This window comes from Dromaius novaehollandiae, chromosome 6, assembly GCF_036370855.1.
Source record: "Dromaius novaehollandiae isolate bDroNov1 chromosome 6, bDroNov1.hap1, whole genome shotgun sequence".
NCBI classification, from domain to species: Eukaryota; Metazoa; Chordata; class Aves; order Casuariiformes; family Dromaiidae; genus Dromaius; species Dromaius novaehollandiae.
In genome coordinates this window covers 18,498,180-18,523,158 of record NC_088103.1, presented here as the reverse complement: position 1 = coordinate 18,523,158, position 24,979 = coordinate 18,498,180, and the positions used below count along the sequence as shown (strand labels likewise).

The 24,979-nt window shown below is 37.3% G+C and overlaps 2 protein-coding genes across 11 annotated transcripts; one reads left to right on the top strand and one right to left on the bottom strand.

Moving 5' to 3' along the window:
- Positions 1-6,132: 6,132 nt before the first annotated feature.
- Positions 6,133-18,311, bottom strand: DYDC1 (DPY30 domain containing 1). 10 transcript variants are annotated; one of them, XM_026116831.2, is made up of 6 exons: positions 16,527-18,169; positions 12,929-13,081; positions 12,696-12,818; positions 10,816-10,908; positions 9,886-9,978; positions 6,133-8,289 (listed from the first exon to the last, which is right to left on the bottom strand). In XM_026116831.2, exons 2-6 carry the CDS (start codon positions 13,073-13,075, stop codon positions 8,236-8,238), a joined length of 510 nt encoding a protein of 169 aa, XP_025972616.2. In that variant the 5' UTR covers positions 13,076-13,081; positions 16,527-18,169; the 3' UTR covers positions 6,133-8,235. The 10 variants fall into 10 exon arrangements, with proteins under 10 accessions (XP_025972616.2, XP_064369856.1, XP_025972610.1 ...); XM_064513786.1 differs by lacking the exon at positions 10,816-10,908 and having other exon boundaries at positions 6,133-7,292; positions 8,231-8,289; positions 16,527-18,166; XM_026116825.2 differs by lacking the exon at positions 10,816-10,908 and having other exon boundaries at positions 16,527-16,610; positions 17,808-18,166.
- Positions 18,207-21,701, top strand: EXOSC3 (exosome component 3). The gene is made up of 4 exons (XM_064513782.1): positions 18,207-18,500; positions 18,725-18,874; positions 19,809-19,960; positions 21,409-21,701. Exons 1-4 carry the CDS (start codon positions 18,207-18,209, stop codon positions 21,608-21,610), a joined length of 798 nt encoding a protein of 265 aa, XP_064369852.1. The 3' UTR covers positions 21,611-21,701.
- Positions 21,702-24,979: the final 3,278 nt, after the last annotated feature.

Below are 24,979 nucleotides of genomic sequence, written 5' to 3'. Positions count from 1 at the left end.
CACTAGGTCTATCTAAGACCTATAGTGGGATTTGTGAGGTGTAATGATCTTTTTGACTACCAGCAACGGGAACACTTTTAACAAAGAGAAGTATCAGGACCAAGAATGTCACACACTTTCTTATTGCTAATGAAACATGCAAAAAAGACCAAAACTAACAAAAAAAACCCTGAATATGATCTGGTAACCGTGTTTGCAATATGAATGAAGACTGCAAACTTCAGAATTTAGTCCTTACAAATTAAGATTGAAAATTTTCCATTTCTGCAATGCAGAGATTCAAGTAAGTTATGCTCACCACAAAAATTGCTCCAGGAATGTTATGCTCACCACATTACTCCAGGCAATGGACCAGTGACACTAGGTTAGTTTCCTCAAGAAAGCATATCCCATTTCAGTTATATAAAGAGGAACTCTCTGAAGCCTGCAGCTCTACTAGGCAGGGAAGAAGGACAGAACCATAGCAGCTATTCTCTTTACATCCTGAACCCTACCGTACCTGTGTAGCTCATGACACTAAACAAGTGCAAGACCTTCTCCTTAGGTGTATCTCCTTCTACTTCCACTCATATTTTCTCATCCCTTGGCTTTTTCTTTCTATCTTTTTCAACTGTTCCTACTAATGGATTTTTATTATGAGTGCCTTAATGTCCTAAATTCATACCTATCATTTATCCTTTGTTTTGCAGGCAGAGAGTTGTTTCTTGTTTCTGAGGCTGACAGCTCACTGGGTTCCTGCTACTTCTTCCTTCTTATGTCCACAATCCATGTTGCTTGTAATTAGACACAAATGTTACCTCTGGCCTCTCAATAGTTCTGCTACAAAGTCAACCTGAAGATAGAGAAGAGAGCAGACTTCACAATGCCGTGACCAAAACTATTCCTATCAAGACTTTTAAAAGATAAAAAGAAGCATTTGACTCATGTATCAGAGGGTATGGAAAATTCAAACCAGAGAAGTTTCATCCTCAGAAGTAGGTTTGTATTTTGACAGCTATTATTCTGAAGTGAAAGCTCGTATTTTCTGCTCTCGAAAATTAATGCTGAAATAGGCACCCATCATAAACCAGCATTCCTCTAAGACATCCTGTCTTTTCTATGCCTTTACAAATCTTAGTTAATGAGAGAACTAATGCTATGTCTACAACTGCAGTTTATTATTAACCACTTCCCAGTTGCTACCAATGGCTTAGCATCCCAACAGCAATGGTCAGAGCACAAGACTTTTGGAGATTTTTGGCATGGGCGATCAGTTCTGTTTCATTACCTCTCTGCCTCTCCAATACCACAAAACAATGTTACTGGGATTCTGTAAGTCTTTAGAAGCAAGGTCAATACAGTGACTGCAATGTGTAATTATTTTTAAGACACATACCCACACATTCCCACACAGTTGGCATGAATGTTTTGCCAGGACTCAAGCAGGAGTCCTGCCAGTAAGTTCAGTAGGAACAAACCTGGCCTCCTTAGAAACTAAAATATCCTCTGCACAGAGAGAAAGCTAGACTACAAAATTCATTTCCAGATTTTGAATTCACAAATATTTGAACCTATTCAAAACAGAAGGTTTAATTTGGACAATGTTTATAATGTTGAAATACTTTAAGCGATAAAATTTAATTTTACTAAATAGCTAGAACTTATTTATTGTCCCAAACAAAGCAATATACAAAATAGTCTATGGATTTTTTAAAAAAGATTAGACAGTCCTTAGATTTAAAGAAGTGTGAAAAATAACAGTGGTATATTGCTTCCAGTTGCAAGAACTTCTATACATTTAGGTAGCAACTTTCTTGTAGTCACAGAGTAGTGAGGCAAGAGCTGTAGCTGCTGGAACAGACATTGGAAGAACTTCAGGAAAAAAGGAAAACTGCCCCAACAATACTGTATTTTATGTCAAGAGTCAGGCCAAGTATATAGGAATATAAAGGTCTGGCTGTAGTCATGATTTTCTGTGCCAAGAAAAGCTTGGATGAATTCTAAGACAAGTTCTTATAGCATGTAGCTATGCTGAGTTTCTGTATGGCAGTGTTAAAAAAAAAGCTGGAAAAGTCAGATGACTCAAATGGAGCTTACTCTGCTAGTAAAAGCCTAGGTTTGAGCAATGGTGAAAACTTTTATCCTAAATATCCTATATTAAGAGATCACTGTCTATAAAAACATGATCTATTGAGATAACATAGTAGTGTTGTAGTGTTCCAGAGGGATGATTGATTATAATTCTTGCTGAGAAACTTCCTTAAATAGTTTTTAAATATAACTAAATACATACAGTCACACTTAGCTCTCAAGCTTAAGTGAGAAAAAGAATAGTAATGGTGCACTTTATTCTGTAGGCTCCACTTGCACAGATACATATGCTTACTGAAAAAATGTTGAAGAACAGCTGCCTCAGAACTTCATAGGAGTCCCAGCCCTGGAAATTTTCAGCTGTCAGTGCCTAAGGGTAACTTTTCAGTGCAGCTAGGTTTACAATAACAACAGATCTAGTTTCCAGGGTAACAATTATCAGCTAAATAAATAGCATTTTTTAAACTTATCTACTAAACACATCAGCGGCAAAACCAAAATTGCTTAAGATAATGAACCAAATACAGGTGTGTCTGCATTCAGCCAGTTATTTCTGGAAGAAAGTCCATTCAGGAGGTGGGGTAGAAATGAAGCAGAATGATTGGAGAAGCCCACAACACACTCCCAGGAATGTGACTTGAAACTGAGCAAAGGGGAGCTGCAGTGCCCCTCTGCTGCAATGGGAATGATTTATTATCTGAGTGTTTCCTCTCTCCCATCCTCCCTGCAACAACTAATCTCTTTTTTCTTCTGCAGTATCTTTCCCTGCATGTAGTTTGAGTCTATCAGCTCTCCCATATTTTAATATTAAATATATGAGAAGTTTAATAAATCTGATATGGGTTCTCAGAGGTAGAACTTGTGTGAATAGAGAGCTCAGTCCTGTTACTAATGATTTCAGCAAGAGCTCTTTCAGCAACTTCAATGAGAACAAAATTGAGATTCTTAGAAGATTATTTCCTCAGTGCACCAAAAATATTTTCTGCTTCAAACTTTTTTTCTAAATAAGAACAACAAAATCACCTCAATTACAGAGCTGAAAAACTGATTCAGTTCATTAAGAAAAGCAAACCAACCAAGATATTTGATCAAGTCCAGACATACCTCATCCTCCTCCCACAGGAAAGGCTGTTGTCCTTATCTGGAATCTGCTAGACCACATCTAAATTAGAGGAACCACCGATTAAAATCATCTGTTTTGTCCAGAAAGCAACCTGCTGAATTCAAACCACCAAATTAAAATCATATATTTTTCCCAACCACTTTCCCGAGATTATGGGAAAAAATCCTCTAGAATAGCAGCTCCTGTTATAGATCTAGAAATGACTACAAGCAAAAAGTGACAAAACATCCTTCAAGAGTTTGTTAAAAACATTCCCAAACCTTCTATACATTCCTTAGGAAGAGTAGGAAAATTCAGATAAGATTGGTATGATATTCCTAACTATTGAATGTTTTTTTTTATAAAACAGACCCAAGCTTCTCATCTTAGTTCAAAATAAGTTTGACAATTTTAAACAATTTAAAATAGGCCAAACACAAAATGATGGAGAAGGGGGTTGATTTTTAGTGAAATACACATTTCTATGTAACTACAGAGACATCAACAAGGCCTTTTTCATAAATTATGGCTCAAATAAGAATAACCAGCAAGAAGCAAATGATGAATGTCGTCTATCTGTTACATGACTTGAGCCCTTGCCTGTGGATTTACTTTCAATGAATAAAACAACCATGCTTGATATTTATTATAAATTGGTTTATTAAAAGGACTTTTTCTTGTTTATCTGACCCTCAATGAACTCATGACCAAATAGTTAAAACACTAACCTTAGAAACTGATGGTCTGAAGTTTTTTTCAAAATGGCCTCTGATTTTAGGTGCCCTAAAACTACTGATAAAATGGAAGCACTCAGCACCCCTAATAAAAGGCCCTAATGGACATAGTTTTTCATAACCTAGCATCTTCTAGAATAACTTCGCTCAAAGAAAAATTAGCATAAACCCCAACGATTCCGATCTAAGGCGAACACTGACTGTGCTTTGTAAAAATGATACAGTGAGGTACACGTCAACTTAGGCAGATCCACAGCATTTAAGTTGGACATCCAACTGAGAGCTCTCAGATTCTGTGAATCAGAGTCCTCTCCTTCTTAAGAACTTTGCTACACTGTGACAGCTCAGTTAAATGGCACCTGTCTCTATCTTACCTTTCTCTCAACACTATTAGCCAAATAATACCTATATAAACATAGAGACAATATAAATTTTTCCATCATATGAAGAGAAAAAAATATGCAAATATAAAGGACAAAGATTGCTTGAGGGCTCATAATGATAATGCCAGAAAACCAATAAACAAACAAAAAAACCCACCAAACAATTGTACTGGTAAGATATTTAATAACATGCACCAGTCCTTATCAGCAAAAAACAGGATTAGGACTCCATTTTCTAGCTGTAGTTACTAGACAATATTGTTAAAGTAAAGAAAGTAAAGTACTGTTAAGTAAATCAATTGATAGGTGACTATAAATATGAGTAATCTGTAATAGTAAAGTTCAGAGGAATTCAATTTTACGTTAATCCAGACTAATCATTATCAGTTTCATACATCTGGCAGTTTTCATCTATATCTGTAAGCCTTCTGTTGCTGCAGTTCATGTATCCAACTCTCATTGCCATTAGCAACTTGACATACTAAGCTTCTGCTTACAAAAGGATGAATTAGTTCATTTAGACTATGAAGGAAAATTATCCATCATAGGAAAGAGGGTAGTAGGCTTATAAAGCCTGCTCTGTTAAAAACTAACATTAAAACGTGTTTGCTGCAATGTGTATCTCTTCTAGGAGAAAATCTTCTCACACAGCAGAGCTGAGGTTCCATCTTTGTGAGCAGCCTGGTAGTTAAAACTGATTCATTTTGACCTATTCCGGGCTTGATATCCCTTTTCATCCGTACACTTCAGCACTGCTGGAATGAGAACAGCTGTGAATGGGTGCATTACTATCAGCACATTCTTTGAAGGATCTGTATGGTCTTACAGCAGCCTAAATAAGTCTGTTCCTGTTCTGAAGAAAAGAATAGGGACAATTTGATAATTCTTCTGTCAGTATTTAGCATCTTATTTTCAGCAGCATTTTCCATTGCCTGCCTCTGAGTTCCATCTTCTTCATTCCACAAAAATGCTTTCAAAGGGAAAGCAAACTGTAGCTTAAGTTACATTAGCTGATTTCATTATTTTTCCAATAGACTACCTTAGATTTATGCAAAGGTTAAATTGCACTAATGCTTCTGGAATCACTTTGCGTGCATTAACAACAAAATAACATCTTTTCCTCTGTCCTCTTCATGTTCCAGGCCTAACCAGATTTACTCCACAGGAGGGTGCAGTTCCAAAGAAGGCAAAGATTATTTTAAGATGCTTTTATGTCCCTCCAAGTTAAGACTCACAAGCAGAATTCATCTTCTTTTGTAAATTACAGTAACATTTCCAAGTTACCTACAGGCTGCTTTGCATCCTAAGAAAATACTGAGCCAATGACTGTTTACCTTCTGGTCCCATACCTGATTGACGTAAGAATTCCTACACAGAAAGCTGTAGGAAGATATCAATGCAGTAGAACCATGCACATCGAATTCTGTAAACTGGGAATTCCCATTCAGACATCTGAACACCTTAGGTCTTCTGTACATGAACAGATTAATATAAAACATCAAAGGAATAAGTAAATCAGAACCCATCATTCTATTTTGACCCCTGCTAAGGAATTTTCTGATAAAAGAATTGAAATGGGTTCTCAGAGGTAGAACTTGTGTGAATAGAGCGCTCCTATCTAAAAAGAGGATGAGAAATAACAACTGCAAGATGACAGAGAAAATTCAAAGTCAAAATAAGCAAAACAAAGAAAAGACAAACAAAAGTTGCTGTATTCATAGTTTGTGACTGACATAGACACCGGTGCTTTTTTTTTTTTTAGGATGCACTCTAGTGGACGCATATAACAAAACCCAAACCAAAACAGGAATGTTATGAAATGATAGACAATGAAATCCACATGTTGGAAATAGTAGTTAGAATTGTTTACTAGTAGGTTTTAAAATAGTCTTATAAGTTAAACAGAATTCCTAAGCAAATATGAAGTCTGAAATTTTCAGTCGATATGATAACATAAAATGTAAATGAACATGAATTATTCACCAATTTTTGAACTGTTTTTGAAATTTTTAATCTAAAAACAAGTTTGCAGTATACATACTGGTTCAAAAGACAAACTCCATATATTTATGCAGTTACTCTATCCATTTGAGATACGCATAAGAAGCTGCGGGGTATACAGTGTTTGCAGATGTAATTCAAACTGTAGTATCAAAGTACAACCTTAAGGATTACTAGTTTAACTGTTGCTAATAAGTGTAATCATAAGCTGTGACAAAACCTGTTTACTGGAATATCAACCAGAAGGACACATTCATTCCACAGAAAAGGTTCTTGATGCTTTGATATTTGTGGAAATTGCATACCTATACCAATACAAAATAAATGTAGATACCAAAGCTGGACCGCCTGGTCACACAAGTAGTCCCATTGTTCATGACTTAAAGAGTTGCACAAATATTCATCAATATTTATACCTGGGAAATGCTATTCTTTTGTTCTAATAAAAAGGTTCATATCCAACATGCAAATTAACAGAGTCTACAGTAAAAGTGATATATCAGTGAAGAGGACAACTGCTTTTTTAACAGATGGGCAGCAGCCTTATTATCTTTAAGGGGAAAATCAACAGTGATCTCCTTTAAAAAAAGGACAGGATCTTGCCTAGCATACACTACATGAACAGAATCAATTATTTAGAGCAGAAAAATACTTATTACATGATTGACCTTTGCTTCTTGGGTGTTTTAGTAGTTTGCTAAAGACAGCAAAAACTTTAAAAGCCAGCTATAATATAAATGAAGTAGCAAAGTGAAACTATCCCCAAAATCTCTCTCATCCCAAAACTAAAGAATGGCAAATAAATTAACTTTGCACTGAATTTGTAATGGAGAGTATTTCATTGCACAATACTGGCAATAACTTAATGTTAATTGTCCAACTAACCTGTATTATTAGAAGACACTAAGACGGAAAGGCATTTTTCAGCCAAGAAGCATAGGATTTCGTAATGCTGGTATCTTTTCCATTTATAATGAACAGACATTAAACAGTCTTGACGACCTGTACCAAGATATCAATGATTACAGAAATTTGTTCTTATAAAAATTAATGGGATCTTTAAGTATTATAAAAATGATTTTTATAGGTAAATATGGATTAGCCTAAATATTAATCCAAAATTTTAAAAAGTGAAGTTCTGAAAACCAATGATGGTATTTAGTTTAAAAAAAAAAATGCAACACAGATGTAATATATCAATTTGGAAATTCAAAAGAAATGCAGAAAAGAAGATTATTTTAAGACTTTACTAACCGAAAGTGGTACATAGATAATTCTTGTAAGGCATTTGCAGCTAACCTGTATCACATAATGAGCACAAAAGGCTATAAAGCCTAGAGTAAACCCCTAATGTTACAAAACATACCTCATGATTTTTAAGTTAGACAAGATCTTTTAGTATGTCTGTCTATAAGCCACAGAAAGCTCAGTTTACCTCTTCCAGATAGCATAAATCTTGCAATTAAATTTTTGGATTGAGCTAATTGTTCAGAACTTTAAAACATTCCCTCTCCAAATCAGAAACCATTCAAATCCTTGGAAAATCCTGTTTCAGTAATTTTTTATTCTTTTAATGTTGACTCAAATTATCATATTGTTGCCTCTACCCCAAGATAACCTTGATAGATTATTTATATAAAAAAAATACTTATTTATATTAAGTTCAACATTTCAGGAATCAATAGGTAATAAGTAGAAAACATATTTACTGCTTTCATATCAGTTACAGTTTTCCTCTGAGTCAGCCACGCTAGCTATTATGGTTTAAGAACAACAAGGAAGCACTGCATGCCAGAATTAACAGACTTTATACAAATGCCCAGAAAGCATAGCAAACAGAAACAGCAGGTATATAAATCAACTCTCTATATAAAATACATAATCTACATTAAGTCATTACACTTCAGGATCAGCAGGTAATGTGTAGAAAATATATTTACTGCTTTCAGATCGGTTGGGACCTTTCTTGTTCCGATTCCACCATGATATCTGTTATACCCTAAAATCAGAAAAGAAGTTCTGTCAGTTGCTAGCATTAACTCAACTTTGAATAAAAATAATAATAAAAAAAACCACACACAATAAACAGACACACCAAGTAGGTATTCATCAATATAATAATGTATTCTTCCATTTAGTGAAATATGACTAGTAAGTTCAATAAGTTAATAAGTTTATCACTGGATTTTTATTATAAAATCCAGTAAGTCTGGATGCAGACAATTATGATTCTGATAACAGAGTTGTCTCAATAGTACAAGTGTACATATTTTCATTTTAGTGATCTATTCTTAAAGTGTGTATTAATTCAACAAACATATCACTGCAAAACTTGAAATAACGTAACCAAATGCCAATGAGATTCAACTTCAAACCACTTCAGGCATGAAAACTTGGAAGATGACACGTATGAATTAGGAAGCAGATAAGATTACTGCTTATTTTCACATCTGGTTTTGTAATTTGCTTATTTAAGGGTTGAAAAAATATGCCTAAAACCTCATGAATATTTTTTAATATGCAATTATCAGGAAATTATAAAAATCAGGACTAGAAAAGACCTTGAGAGCTCATCTGATTTGTCTCTCAACAGAAAATTTAACTGAAAACCTGACTATGTAGTCATAAATATATTCATAAATATATTTGGAGAACACTTATAAAACAGGCTATTAAACCATACTAAGCTTAAGACTAAAGCATATTAATATCACAGTATAAATTCTGAGCTAAAATTACATTATTAATGACAGAAATTAAGTGAGCAAATTAGTAACGCTAATAAAAGTAAAAGGATTCTGAAAATGACATACTAAAACTAGGCTATCAATATCTCAAGTCACACCAACTGGAAAAAGTCAGACAGATACTGATATTTTTATGTCCACTGAATATACATAAAACTGAATATTTGATTTCACAGGAGTTGGTGTTATGCGTTAAATATACTGCCATGCCTTACAATAAATGAAAGCCAATGCATGTCCTCTCACTTCCCTGGGCTGTCCGGTACAAAGATTAAAAAACTTGAGCATAAAGATGCCTGTATTTCACAGTACAGCACCATAGTTCTAACAGTCATGTTAGCATGGAGCTCAGATACCTCAATTCTCAGCACTACGTGTTCTTACTATCTGTTCTTGTATGTTAAGGTTTGCCCAGATATCGCTGTGCAAGACTGCATTCTGGTGTACAAACAATATACTTCAGGCCATCAGAAAATATAAATATGTTCAGTCACTTGAAAGCAAGTCACCTTTCATGATTTAGTATGTATTCTGTATGAATATCTGTTCATGGGGAAAAGAAGGCTGCCACCTCTCTGAGAATACTCATACTCTCATTTGTATCACATCTGAATACAAAAGTGCATTTTAATACTTGAGAATTTAATCAGCTAATACCAGACAGCCTTTTAGACAGTCTTAACTAGTAGCAGACAGCAGTCTAAGGACAGTTTGGCAAAAATACCTTCCCTTAAAGCCATAGGTGAGAACCAGCACAGTCTTAACTGTGACACTTCTAGCCTTTGACAGATAAGCAAATCTTTAAGACTCGATATTTTATAATCTCACTGTACTTTCTAAACACTTACCTCAGACTGTCCATTCTCATCTAGCTCCTCAACTCGGGTCAGATTAGGTGCTCCAAATCTATCTGTAAGTTCAGCTATTGTCTTTTCTTGTTCCTATAGTAACGAAAATGAGTTTTCAGTTAAAGGCACTCCATATCATGAGTAATTATTTACAGAGAACACTTCAAATATCTTAAAATGACTTTATGTATTAATATAAAGAGAATACTATAGATGCATGCTACACAAATGTGTTAATATATAAATAAGGTCTTTGTACTCTCATTAAGACTATTTTAGTTGTTTTTTTTTTAATGGGACACATCTTTAAACTATGATGTGCTCCACGTAAATTTAAGAAGTATTCACATTTGAAAGCTTTATTGAGATAAACATGTCAATTAGCAGTTTCTGTTTTTATTGAACTATCAGCCCATACATTTACATGGATCTGTGTAAGCACTTTTCTGCTAGTACAAATTCCTATGCACCAGGAGGATTATACATCTTACAATTAAGTGACATCCCATTTCATAATCATAATTCTTTTTCCAGGTACAGCAAATGGAATTTGCACTGACACATGGTCAAACATTACTGAATAGACTCTTAAATTAGACCTAAGTTAGAGCACTTTCTCATAAAAATTGTCAAGGACAGCATCAACTAAACTGACCTTAAGCTAAATTGTGGGATACATTTATACTTTGTTCTGAATATAAACTAAACAAACCTAATAGAACAGAGCAAAACTCAAGTATAAAACTCAGACTGGAAGTAAATGGTTAGACATTCTTCCTCTATTTTCACACAATTTTTTAAAAATTATTCTTGATGTGTTAGTTCAACACCTATGGGCTTCTGCCTTGCAATTTGTATTTAATGCCTGCATCTGAAAAAGATAGATGATAAACAGTATTTTCAAATCCCTGACTAAGCTTTGGCTTAAACCTCCTGATTTTTCTGCTGCAACAGCCATTTGTCTGCTTTCTGCTTTTCTATCCTCTGCAGTTCCAACTCCTCACGTTCTCGTTCCAACTGCTCCTGCAGTCATTTCACGAAAGGGCAAATTAGAAGGAAAAAAAACCCCGACAGCAAAGCATGCACCACCCACCCATACACACATATAAACATACATTTATCCTTCCCATCCCATTACTTAAAATATATTTCATGACTGAAATATTAAAAAAATACAAAGCATAAAACATAACTGCAATGTTAATAAGATGAAGTCCTTTCAGTGTAGAAAGAATAGAATGGTTTTAATACCAAGAGGAAGAAGAAATAGACAACTGAAGATCTTAAGATACTGTCTCATTCTTCAAGCCCGTTATCAGCCTATTTCCGTTATCTCCTATAATGAGGATTAAGCTCTCTGATACTTTGCATAGTATCTAGCATAGAAAGATGAATCCATACACAATCAAATCTATGGAAAAGATTGATAAGCTATGTCATTAACATGAATCTTCATCATCAACTTTTACAATTTCCAATCAAAAATACGTAATACAAGGTGTTTATGCCACATGAGCCCAGAGTCCTGTTACATCAAAACATCAGAAACTACATAGTCTAAGCGTTCACATTCAACAATTCTCTAGCTAGCTAGAGAATACTGTTTGCTGTAGCATTTTGTGAGCAGTTACTACAAACACTGTCATATTGTAGAAACTGGTTTTCCTATTCCCTTTTGGTATATATGTACAATCAAAGCAAGCCTGAGTACATGACTAAAGCCAGTACTGCAAGTTGGGTTAAAAATAAAAGCCAAAGTCTACTCTGAGTATTCTTCAACTTCCTTCCCACAATTTATAAGAAATAATACATTAATTTTTCTATGATTTATCACTAGACACAACCTCATGTTCTTGATTCCATTTACTCTTTTAAATGATTCATGAAATCCTTAAGCAAATGACTTTTGGTCTGCAAATTAGTAAATCTCAAATGAAAAAAAAAGCGCAAATGAAATAGAATTAAAGCAACTTACACTAGAATTGGGCCTAATGAGATTAGCATGTATGGAAAATTACACTTTTGTATTTAATGTCATGTGAAAGTTAGCTGTGTTAAAAAAAAAAAAAAACAGTAAGAGAACTTCTCTGCATTACCAAAGCAACGTACGTAACTAAAGCAAAATACATAACTGAGGCTGTTACACAGGTGGCCAAATTTGTGAGACTCCTCTATAAAGGACAGTCAGAAATGCAGACACATTTATTGTATTATTTCTCATATTTCAAGTCCACACAGTACAGGATTCAAGTTGCCTTTTGCCAACAGAATACTCCAGTAGCCCAAGACACCTCATTGGATAAGGCTACACCTTAAACAGGCAACGTTCACCCAGAGATTCCCAACCATTTTCAGAAATCTGTAATTGTGTATACATTCTCATTACCTTTTTTGCCATACTGATATTACAATGAAGTAGCTTGAGACTACAGTCAGTTATAAATCCAAGAACACCTAGGAGGGGCCTGTCAAAAAAGTTTTGCAATGATTTCTAGCTTTACTTGCACCAGCTCTTGTGCAAAGTAAAGATAGTTCACTAATTTTAAGTTACTTTTTACTGAAGTCTTAAATTGGTTGCTCTTTACCTTAGGCCCCTTCATCTTTTTAATAACATCTTACTGCGCAGTCTCTAAGTTTTCTTTCCCATCTGCTGACTAATCATTTCATTTATTATTTCGAAAGGTTAAAATAATTCTTTTATGTCACCTTCTTTTAAAATCATTATATAGAGATTAGAAGTATACAGAGATGCCACAGCATTATATACTATTATAATTAACTATTAATAACTATTATTAATTGTTATTAACCTGACGTTCTTCTTCAAGTTTCTGCTGGATTTTAAGTTCTTCTTCCTTCATTTTTTCTAACATTTTGAGATCTTCCAGGGCTGCCTCCCGTTCTTGTTCCAGCTCAGTCCTCTCCAACGTTCTCTATTATCAAATAGGTAACATAAAATCAATTAAAAAAAAGAAGAGAGAGAGAGAGATTAACTAATATCGATTATATTGTCATGAAACTTTTTGCTCAAGATAAAATCCACCTTTTGTTCTTCATCTAAGATTCTCTTGTAATTATAAATCCAGTGTGCCAGGTACTCAATTGGGTCAGCTGGCCGATGCTCTACCACCTCTGCCAGTCCCTTTACTAAGCAATTTCCCAGGCATCTCTTCAGGTACTGAGACTCCATTTACACCTGCAAACAACAAACAGACATACATTAACCACCAAGTCGGATTTAAACTAAAGTTTTTAAGAATCGACTTAGGCACCAAATACTGAATATGGCATTACTCTTTTTGTTTATTTTATTAATGCTAATTTATCTAATAGGTATGGTCCAAGGACACAAGTTAAGATTTCCAGACATGCTGCTGACCCACTGCATGAATTTTGCTTCTATTTCCCCTTTTACACATTTGTCTTGCTGGACAGTTATCTCTTCAAAATAGGAACTAACTTTGTATGTGAACAATACATAGACATTACAATTGCACAGAGCTATAATCTCAGCTAAAGCATTACTATTAACTTTTTCATTTGTTCTTTTAAGAAAGTGTTTCATAAGCAACACCTCTAAGAACATTCCTTCAAATAGACTGTGAACTGACTGAAACCAATTCTTGTGCATATAAATAAAAAAATTAGTATGACCAGCAAAATGAATGGGAAACTTTTTATCCACCAACTCTCCTTCTTTGTTATTGACAAAGAATAGATGTATGTAAGTTAGAAGGTAGAAATTAAAAGTACTATAAAGTTCAAGGCTCGGCACTTAAACTGACATACAAGCTATGCAAGCTTGCAAATCAGAAAGCTGTGATGGAATGGCAGTGTCATTGATATAGGCAAAAGGCATATTTGGAAAGGAGAACTCTGTATATTCTGTGCCATAATTTAAATCAATTATTTTAGATCAACTAAGAAGTGCAACCTCCTCACAACTGAGAATGGATCGATTTACATAAGAGAGTAACAGGACCAGCAATTCAGTTTTAGTTAAAAATAACCATTATAAGGGATTTTGCATGAAAGAGTTGGAACACTGTCTTCTTTCACACAGGGAAAATCTAAGCAAGTGGGTGGGGTAAAAAAGATTCTGTCTCAGCTCAAGCTTGACTTGAGCCAATTCATTCATGCCACATTCACAGAGATGGCCAGAAGGAATCACTGTTGTTGCACTATGCTTGTTTACTAACATATTATTCTCTCTCTTCTCCCCAGCAATAGTCAAATACGCTGGTATGAGGAAAAGAGACTTTGCTGTATAGGTGACTAACTTGTTTGCCACTGGGTGATCAAGTAGTCGGAGAACAAGTGCAGCAGGCAGCTTAACACAGACCATTCAAAATAGGATTTGCGGGTTTGCTTTACATCAGCCATGAAAGGGATATACAAAATAGGGTTGAAGTCTCAGAAACATCTATATATCATTTGAATGTATATGTTTTATGCATCCGTAGTCCATATACACATAAACCTTGGCTATAAATCTGGCATACCCACAGGAAATACTGCTACATCCAGAGAGCATCCCAGTAACTCATCCATATTTTGCTAACAGAGTGCACATCATATGCAGCTAACTCCCTTAAGATTTTATAATTTCCTCAGTCTTTGAGTGATTTTGCCACTCACTTTTTAAGTATATTTACATTCCGGATCTGTTTTATGGACCTGTTTGAGGGGAAGACTGGCTTAATGATTTCATCCATTTCTATATCAAAACAACTTATAAGCATAGAGCAGATATAAATAACATCTAATTATTCTGCTATATATGAAATTTAAAATACAGTGAGTTGGAAAGCCTCTTTTCTGTTTTCCTGAAACTCACAATTAATATAAGAAAGTTATTTAAATTTAATGTTGCTTTAGTTCTTAAAAGCTCCAGTGATGGATGAATTATACTAAGTACTGCAGAAGAACAAATGCTCAAAACCCCTCTTACAGTCTAGGCGTGTGGCATTCCAAAACTGCTTGGAAATAAGCAGGTAATGATAGGTCAACATGATAGCAAAACCTTAGAACAGCAACAGGACATAAAAAACCTTCTATATAGGTATTTGAAGAACAGTGAAGTGGTTCCATCAATGTTTAAGGACAGATTTTAATTTGAACAAAGCAAACTTTAAGGTTTAAGATCCGTGAAGCAGTACGGCTTCCCAACCCGCCGCGCAAACACGGCCAGAGCGTTTCATGCTGTCGCAAGGGCCGCGGATATAAAGCCTCCCTCACCCTTCCCCTTGACACCGGCTCTCAAGGGGGCAGGCCCGGAGCTAGCTCGCGAGGCCCCCTGAGACCCCCGCGTGAAGGCGGCCTCCCTCCCCACTGCTACCGACCGTCCCTCAGCCCCAACGGCTCTCCACCCGCTCCAGCGCCGTAACGGACGTAACGGCCACAACGGCGCCCGGCGCCGGCCACAGGACGCGCTGCGTTGCTAAGCGACGCCGCTCGTGAGCGCCCGCCAAGAGGCACGCGATTGGCGGAAGGGCCCTGCGTAGCGGTACCACGTGGGCAGGGGCGCGGCCTCCCCACAGAGCCGTCGCCTCAGCGGGAGGAATGTTTTTAAAAGGCATCCGGGGCGCGTGGGTGACGCGGCGAAGCGGATTCGCTATTAAACAAAAATATCAAAGCAAGTCTGGCCGCGAAGGGAGGTTTATTTCTGGGTTTGGCATTAATGAGACAGAAGATAAGAGTACTGCATGCGGTGTTGGTGCCTGACATCAGAAATGATCTTTAAATCAAAAAACACGTTAGCAAGGAGGCACAAATATCTTTTTAAGGTCTGCTTTGCAAAACAGATTTGAGGATTTCCATATGTTTAGTTTATTACGTTTGAGAGGCAAAGATTATAGCCTAGAAGTGCTTTCATAGAGCCAAGTAATGAATATTAAAAGTTCTCCCAATTAGTTCAAAAGAGCTAACAAGAACCAAATGAGTGGGAGATGAAGCTAGAAAAATCCAACGTGGTAATTAGGTAGAGATTTTTACAGGGGTTCCACTAACCAGTGGAACAAACTGCAAAATGTCCATTAAGCATCTCATCTTCAGACCAGAACCTCATCTTCTTAAAGACACATTTTAGCAAACGTGCTGTTGAGCTCACGCTTCACTAAAAGCTAACCAGGCAGAACAGCCCAGGCAAAATGATCTAATGGTCCCACCTGGACTCCCAAGCTGGGAATCTAGCTGGCCTATGCTTTAAAACATTGGTCTACTGACTTTGCAGGTCCCAAAGTCACCATCGGCAATGAATAACACAAAGGAGGTTGCAGAGGCTGGCTCTGCCCTGACTGACATTACACACACACGGGACGACAACAACACGGGAGTAGCTGGAAATAACAAACTTGGAGATGAGCTATGAGGTGACAACATGCATAGCATACTCCAGCATCTGAAGCTGTTCACACTGTGGTCAATGGCAAAATCTCACTACCTTTACTAGAAACTAGTTGCCTCTGTCTTGGCTTCCTTACAGAGCTTGAGGAATCTTCATCAAACTAAGTATAAACCTTGTGATACAAAGCTAATCAGCATTTTCATTACAATACTACAGTTAATGTTCTTGATATTTTTCTGCCCCAGTCACTCAAATGCATTGCATGCATACCTTATAAAAGATTTTCAGCATATACCTGTAGGACAATGCATCAGTTTCAGCAAGAATAAAGTAACTGCTGTCACTCCTTGGAGTTGCTGTGGGGATTCCTCCTGGAAAACTCATTTAAATGCATTTAACTACATCTCTCTGTGAACATTTTCTTTTTATAACAGAAGAGAACATCCACCAACAAAGTAAAACATTACATCTTTAATCAGTTCTGGATCTGGCAACATACAGATCCTTCCTGGTTAATCTAGAGACAAATCATTCTTTATCCATACAGATATATAGATACAATAAACTAGAAAACTGTATTAGATAGAATTAAACTAGAAGCCAATTCAGGAAAGAAAATATTATTGGAATTTTAGCATAAGGAACCTGAGCTAAAACTGAATAAGGATCTTCTAGCCAAGTACAAGGTATCTTTCTAAATAAAGCTGTGATGCCCCATGCTTAAAATTAAGCTTTCAGCATTAAAGCAGACTGATCTTTTCTCCTAACTGACAAACTTCTTGGCTGACAGTCATTCACCTACTTGGCCAGTTATCTGTTTTACTGGTAACTTTTAACCAGGTAATAAAAAAAGCTCAAATAATTTGCAGTTTAAAGAACAAATAAAGTGTCTGTCCTATTACTTCTGAAGCTTAACTGTACTGGCATTATCTTGAAGTCTTTCCCTAGCAACATTTTCCAGAATGAAAGACTGAACCAGAATAATGAAGCATACCTTCCAAAAATCGGTTTTAACAGCTGTAAGAAGCTGGCTTTGCTATTTCTTATATAATACATAATAGGTATAAAAGATATACTAGAAACAGATATTGCTGTAAAACACATTATTAACAAAGCATAATTGCATTGTAGAAATCGGTAAGGAGGAAGAGGAAGGCTGTGATCCGGATAAAGGACAATTCAGTGAAGTACTGAGAAAAAAGCTTGAGATCCTGATAGCATGCAACAATTCTCATAGTCAAACTTACAAAACTTCCTCTGTTCTGCAACATCTAATTAAGATGAGAATTCAGTTTTGGTAATTTATTACCTTTACATAAGACCCTTCAACAGCATACATGCCTGAGCAATATAATTTTAGGATTCTTTAAAATTAGCGCCATGGTAAAACGACCCTTCCTGACGTGATCCGACATGCAAGTCGCAGCATCTTTTCCTCCGGCCAGAAGATGTCGCCGCTGCTCAACAAACAAGTTTCCCAAGCCCGCGTTAAGGCAGCAGCCACCCTGACCGAGCTTACTTCCTCATCCTAACTCCCAACTGTCTAAATCAACGTGAAGAGCTCAGCAACACTTACACTTACACCACAGACATTTGAGAGCACAACTCCTATACTTTCAAGCAGGAACAGCCTCGCCTCTCTTACAGAAAGGGAAAACAGCCAGGCGCAGCGCAGAAGCTGCACCCTCACGGCGCTGACCCGGGGCACGGGCAGCCTGCCGGGCCCCAGGGCGCCCGTTAACCTCCCCACAGGCTCGGGGGCCGCCCCTCACAGCGCCAGGCCCGGAGGCCGGTGCTGCCCTCCGCTACGCCCGCTCCCCAGCAAGGCGCGCACAGAGGCAGCACGGAGCAGAACCCAGCACGGAGCAGAACCCAGCCCGCAGCGCCTCCCCTCCCCCGCCGCCGCCTCCCGCAGTGCGCAGGCGCACCGCGCCCGCGCCTCTCGCCTTGCTGCGTACGCGCCGCCGCCCCACGCATGCGCGTGGGGTGGCGGGCGATGGCGGCGCGCGGCGTGCCGGCCGAGGCCTGCGTGGGGCAGGTGGTGCTGCCGGGGGACGTGCTGCTCCTCCCCGCCCACCCCGACGAGGACGGGGAGCGGCTGCGGCTGGGCGCCAGCGCGGCCCCCCGGGGCCGGCTGCTCTGCGGGCCGGGCCTGAGGCGCAGCGGGGCCGGGCTGCTGGTCACCAAGTGCGGGCTGCTGCGGCACCGCCAGGCGGGCGGTGGCACGGCGGCGGGCGGCGCCTTCTGGGTGGATTCGCAGCAGAAGCGGGTAAGGTTGCGCGGCGGGGGCGGTCCCGGCCGGGGCACCATGGCAACGGGGGCGGGGCGAGGCGGCCGTTGGGCCCCCCGCGGTGCGCGGCCATGTTGCCGTGGAGCCCACCCCGGCCCCCCCCCCCCCCCCCGGCGGGAGGTGCGGAGGGAGCTCCCCTGCGTGTTTGCAAACGTACTTGTTTTTCCTGCCTGACCTCTCTTATCCAACAACTTCTTTTGCAGTATGTCCCAGTCAAGGGAGATCATGTAATAGGAATAGTGACGGCCAAGGCAGGAGACCTGTTTAAAGTAGATGTGGGTGGAAGTGAGCAAGCATCTCTGTCATACCTGGCATTTGAAGGTGCAACTAAAAGAAACAGGCCAAATGTGCAGGTAATGCTCTTATTTATTGGTGATAACACTTCAAGTGTATCACTTATTCTTGACATCATGCTTCTAATAAGTTTTGATGGTTTCTCCTGGCAAAAGGTGTTTTTCTAACCTGTACTTAAAAAGAAGAATGCAGTTTATTTGTAATGGTTTCATCTTGGCCCTTCACTGAGATCTTTGTGATTGGGCCATGGGTTTTCTTAGTTTCCTGTTTTTAAGAGAACAGGTAATTGGTGGTTTTTTGTTGTCTGTCAGATGACAGGTTTTTTCACTTTTTACAGTTTAACCTTCCCGTAATACTCTCAGCATCAGAATAAATTCATGCAGTAGTGTGCATCTAGGAGAGCACTCTGAAGTTGAGGTTTTAAAACAAGTTTTTACGCTGTCTGGTACTGGTAGAAAACAGTTTTTTGTAACACTGCTATGAAAACAGTTGTATGGTATATGAATGCCAGTGTTTCTGTTTTCAGCTGAAATACCATCACCAGAATGTAAAATGGACTGTAAAGAGAAGTGAAATGGACTAGTGTGCTCTTCTTTATACTCCTGATAAATGATTACAAGAGTGGGTTGCTTAGACTTGACTTTTAACTCTCTTCAAGTCTGAAGACAGGAAGGAATTCACACTTGGTATTTTAGAAAGAGGGAGGTAAAGAGGGAATACTTCCATGAAAGAAAATTCTGTACTTTTTTTTTGAAAATAAGATTCTGTCAGATTTTAGCAGTGATACAAGATAATTGTTCCTGTGGAACGTTGTCTTTATTGGAAGAAAAAAGATTAAAATTATTATCATACCAGTTCATTTTTCTATGACCACTACTCTAAAACTATTTTGTGTTCTCTTGGGAGGATCTTTATCATTTAAGTATTTCTTACAAACATGGAGTATTACCATCTTCTCTAATCCTTTTCGCTTCTGGACGCTGCTTGTTTCAGGTGGGAGATCTTATTTATGGTCAGTTTCTTGTAGCAAATAAAGACATGGAACCAGAGATGGTCTGTATAGACAGCAGTGGAAGAGCAAGTGGAATGGGAGTAATTGGACAAGATGGCTTCCTCTTTAAAGTTTCCTTAGGTCTAATAAGAAAGTAAGTATTGAGGAAAATTAGTAGTCACTCTTAACATGTAATGTTGTAGTTCTAGGTAGGATACTCACAGCTTGTTCCTCTGAGTCATGTAAGCTGTTCAGTCACCAAGGTGCATAATTGTTTTAGTGCATTTATATTCTGTTTTGCATTTTATGGACTTTAAAAAAAAACTGGAGTTACATGCTGTCAAAGCAGTAAATAAAACCATTGACCTGGGGAAGTCAAACATTCAAACTATGGTTTCAAGTATATATCTACTAGTTTGGAATTTAAAAATCAGAGATGCTTACTGCCCTTTTTCTGCTTAGTTAGGTAGTGGGTAGTGTCAGTTTGGCTGAAGCTAATTAAACACATCTTTTCTCATCAGTACAAATACTTTTCTTCCTAAGAAAAGTACATGACACTCTTCAAAGATTTGGTAGCTAAAAGTATATTAAATAACATACAGATAAATGAAAATCCTGCTTTTTTTTTTTTTTTTTTTAAACTAGCATGTTAATCCTGAAACTATTTCACAAACTTTTAAAATGACCCCAGAGTTTGGGTGACATTATGTTAGCATAAATACAAGACTTCTGTGATTATCAAAGAGTACCAGATGATCTGGATAAATGATAACAAAGCTTTCTTTAGGAAAAACAACATAGAAAGGGAAAATGGGATTGGTCTTAATATTTTGATTAGATATTTCATACCTGTTTTTATAAATAATTATTTGCCTGCCTACTATTACTTGTCCTGTCAGCTGTCAGTGCATACTAAGATGAACTATCTTGCAGCTTTGTGCTTGTTTTTCATATTTTTATCTGTATGTGAGTGTAAAGACATAGCAGTATATTACAAAATGAGTAAATTATTCTCGGTATGTTTGTTTCTTCCTTGAGAAAGCTTATTGTTTCTTGATACAAACCTAGATGTATTACAATATTCTCGACACTTGTCTTTTTCAGTATGCTGTCACCTGATAGACTCAAAATATTCTGCTTTTACTGCTGCGTTAATATTCTGAAGCAGCAGAAGGGAAGCCTTGTTTTGAAAGACACATCTTTAACTCTGGGGTCAAATTCATAAATAGCAACACTCTAAAAATGTCACTTTGTCAAACTGTAGTTTTAGAATTTATTAAATTCTAGAACTGTTATTAAAGTATCAATTCACTGTGAATTTATCAGGTATTACTTCTGAATATAAGTAATCAGAAAAATAACTATAAATTAACTGGTGCTGTCTTTATTTATGTGCACAGATGCTTTATATGAGGGGAAAATTAAAAATCACTATTTTGGGTGCATATGCAAACTGATCATCTTAGCTTTTGGAACTGCTTCCATAATACCAGTAGTGTGGTTTGGTTTTTGACTGTTAATACTGCAGTGTTTATCAAATGTGCGCATTTATTTCTTCTCTGACTTCTTTTTTTTTTTTTTTTTTTTTAATCTTGATTACAGACTTTTGGCTCCCAAATGTGAAATAATTCAGGAGTTGTCACAGTTGTACCCTTTTGAGCTGGTGCTGGGAATGAATGGAAGAATATGGGTAAAAGCAAAAACAGTTCAACAGACTTTAATTATAGTAAATATTTTGGAAGCCTGCGAATATATGACAGCAGAACAGCGAAAACAAGCGCTTGCCAAGCTGTCAGGGAATTGACTGAGGAAAACCTTGAGGATTTGTTGCAGATAACTGTAGAGTGGGCTATTTTTGTATTCAGCTTTATATTAAAATCAGTTTTTTAAATGAAGTCCTAGACTTTCGTCATTGTTGTTCTCTAGCTCCCTTCTTTATCCACTCACCCTGCTCTGCCTTATTTAGGAACTTTGCTTTTACCCACTTTTGTAATTATGAAACCTTGTTCATGGTTATGAATTTTTTTTGACTGATGTGGAGGCAGTTTCTAAAAGCTTCCAATAGTTCCGAGTTTGGAGGAGTAACTACCAAGTCTTTCATTAAAAAAAAAAAAAAAAAACTGGTCAATTTATAAACTGCTTTTACTAGACATTATTTATTAGTAATATTAAAGCTTCAAACAATTAATACTTATTGGCAAAGCTTTAAAGGAAGTCAAGCTACTGAATATAGTTACTCTGCTGTTTGTTTCTTTTTTTAATTCCACTTGGGTAAGTATCCTAAAACAGTATGTCTGGTGAAAACATAAGGGGACAGATAAAAATTTGCTTCAACAGATTGCATAGAGTGAGGTGCTAGTGGTTACAAAAACTAGTTAATTCAAAATTAAGCAAAAAGTTGGCAGCATGTAATTATATAGCATTTTATGATGCATTTCCTTATAATCTTACACCATTTAGCACTATATGATGCGTTTCCTTACATACATTTTAAACTTGCTTAACATAGACTGCCCAGCTGTCTTATTCTGGTTGTCATGAAAAGCCTTTTTTCATGCCATTTTAAATACTCAAAGCTGAACACAGTGCGGAGTAGACTGTTTTCAGTGCAATCTTTAATGCTTTTGTATTTTTGCCTTTGCTGAAGTGCAAATTACTAGTGTTGGCAGTGATTTTAATATTCACCTTTGTCCACATCATTACCTATCTCACTCTTTGTGAGGACATCTGTGACAGTTGATGTGTCTAACTGACAGTTATTTTGGAGAGTAATGCAGATACAGCCTATGGGCAAGAAGGGCTAGACCAGACCTCACTAGCTATGAACAACTTGCAGATAAAATGGAACTGAACAGCATATGGGATTGGGAGAGTCCCAGAATTCCATGCATTTTAGCAAGGTCAGGTGAGTAATGGGCAGTAACTTACTGCAGACAGGTTTCTGACATACAGAAAACAATTCCATTGCTTGTTAATACACACTAACCAATTAATGGTTTGGGAAAAATACTTTGCTTGCTTTTCTTATTCCCTTAGACTGTCAGTGTGGAATAAAGTTTTTGGGAATTCCCAGATAAACAGGGTGAAATAATAAATGCTAATTAACAACAGATTGTTAATAGAATTTTTATCTGAACTGAAGTATGCATGAGAGGCTGTACTTCATCACAAGAACCTTTAAAAGTCCCACTTGAAGGTAATGGGGAGAGGCTGCTGAAGGCTCCTGGAGTGCCTGCAGAGTTCACTGACAAGCCATTGCTGTTCCAGCTGCAAAGAAAAGTTGACCTAATACATCTGCCAGCAAAGAAAACAGCAGGCTAGCAGGGTTATCCTAAAGACTGCTTTGTTGTTATTGATCTAGCCAGTCCCTAGGGTAACTGAAAGTATCCTGCTGGTCATTTGTTCTGGTCAGGTGCTCTATATTTATACAGTGACAGGAAGTGACTATTTAATATTTTACAAGATTTAGAAATAGAAACACAGGTGTAGAGTACCAGAAAATAATTGTTAAGGCAAATGATCAGATAATAAGACCCAACCTACCGTTGCAGTAGGTACCACTTAGAACTTTCCCTAAAAGATAACCTGTCTAATAGTCCTAAGGAGGTAGCGATTAGAGTTTAACTTCAGGTCAAACATTCAGGAAACCTCATGGCTCACTGGAGGTAATGATATACTTAAAACAATGCTATTTGAAATCACCTATGCCTCCTTCAGAGGTGTATTTTAACTAGAGATTAGATAAAAAGCACTGCAGCAATAGCTATATATTTCTCAATTCCAGACATTTTAGATCCGTTTTGCTTAACTGTGTCACAGAGTTTCTGAGTAGTTTTGCTTCAACAAGATCAGCATCTGTGAAAAGAGCTATGTTAGGGTTCATTGTGTAGTAGTTCATGTGCATTTGGAGGAAATGCAGTCCTAGGAAGGATAAGCTATCAGTCTATTTTAGTATGTGAATGGTTTGCTTCTGTTGCTTTGGGAGAGGAAAAACAGATCACTGGAGTAATGGCAGAAGAATTACTGACATCTTCCTGTGGGAGGAGAGTTTGTCTGTGCACACCCAAGGAACTCCATCAGAGAAGGTAGCTGTTTATAGAAATAAACTACTACTGTTCCTGGAGAAGCAGTGCACCCCAGTTCCTTAGGTCCATCATGTTTTGTGGCTCTTAATAAACTGAATAGCTTGACAGCAATAGTTAAATTAGAAAAAAGGGTACAATCAGAGCAAGCCTAAACATCATCTTTATTTCAAGAGGAAACAAAATTCTTCCCACTAATTCTGTATTGCATCCAAAGTTCAGACCACAGTATTTGACTGTGCTGTTTTCTTTGGCATCTCTAATTTAGAAATTGCTTCAGCTTAGAGCCACTCCTCTGACTGATCTTTAATATGCTTACCTAGGGCTTCCCCTGATTTAGGAAAAACACAACTTTAATAGTTTCCATATGAGCCTAATGATTCTAATTCCAAATTCTCTCAGGGTTTCACTTACCCTCTGTGCTTATCATTTAGGTACTGCTCTTCAGGCTTGGTAGATCTTCAGACATCAGCTTTTGTTTTCACCTGTGTCCTTTCCTCCTAATCGAGATGTTTTTTATTCATTTTCCATAAATCCTTTTAGGCCTATTATCTCTCATACTATACATGGAAAAGAGGCTGTAATTTAATAAGGATTTCACTAGCCTTGCTAATCTCTGGTGTTTTTCTCCACTCCATCTAGCCAAAGCCCTTGTAGGTTGTCTATACTATTAGAAAAATTGCAGTCATAAAAAAACTACACTTACTGAGTCATATTTCAGGGGGCTAGCTCTTCTGTTTCCTGTGAATGTTCTTGGGTCACAGTGATTTAAAAAAAAAAAAATCAACATGGGAATCTATTTGCATTTCAAGCCCCAACTCCTACTTCTACTTGTCTAAGCAGCCTTCCTTGCCTCCAAAAAGTCTGAATTTTAAATATAACTGCAGGATAAATACAGAATCCCCAATTTAAAAATGCTGCTTTGGTAGCCCAGCATAGCAAACAGTGACTTTGAAAGTTTTCAACATCATTATTTCCTATACATATATTTATGCCCTATTTCACACCACTCGTTATTCTGTCCCATTGCCAACTGCTTATTGCCCATATAGAACCTTGGTTAAATCAAGAGTAGCAAACAAAAACACCCA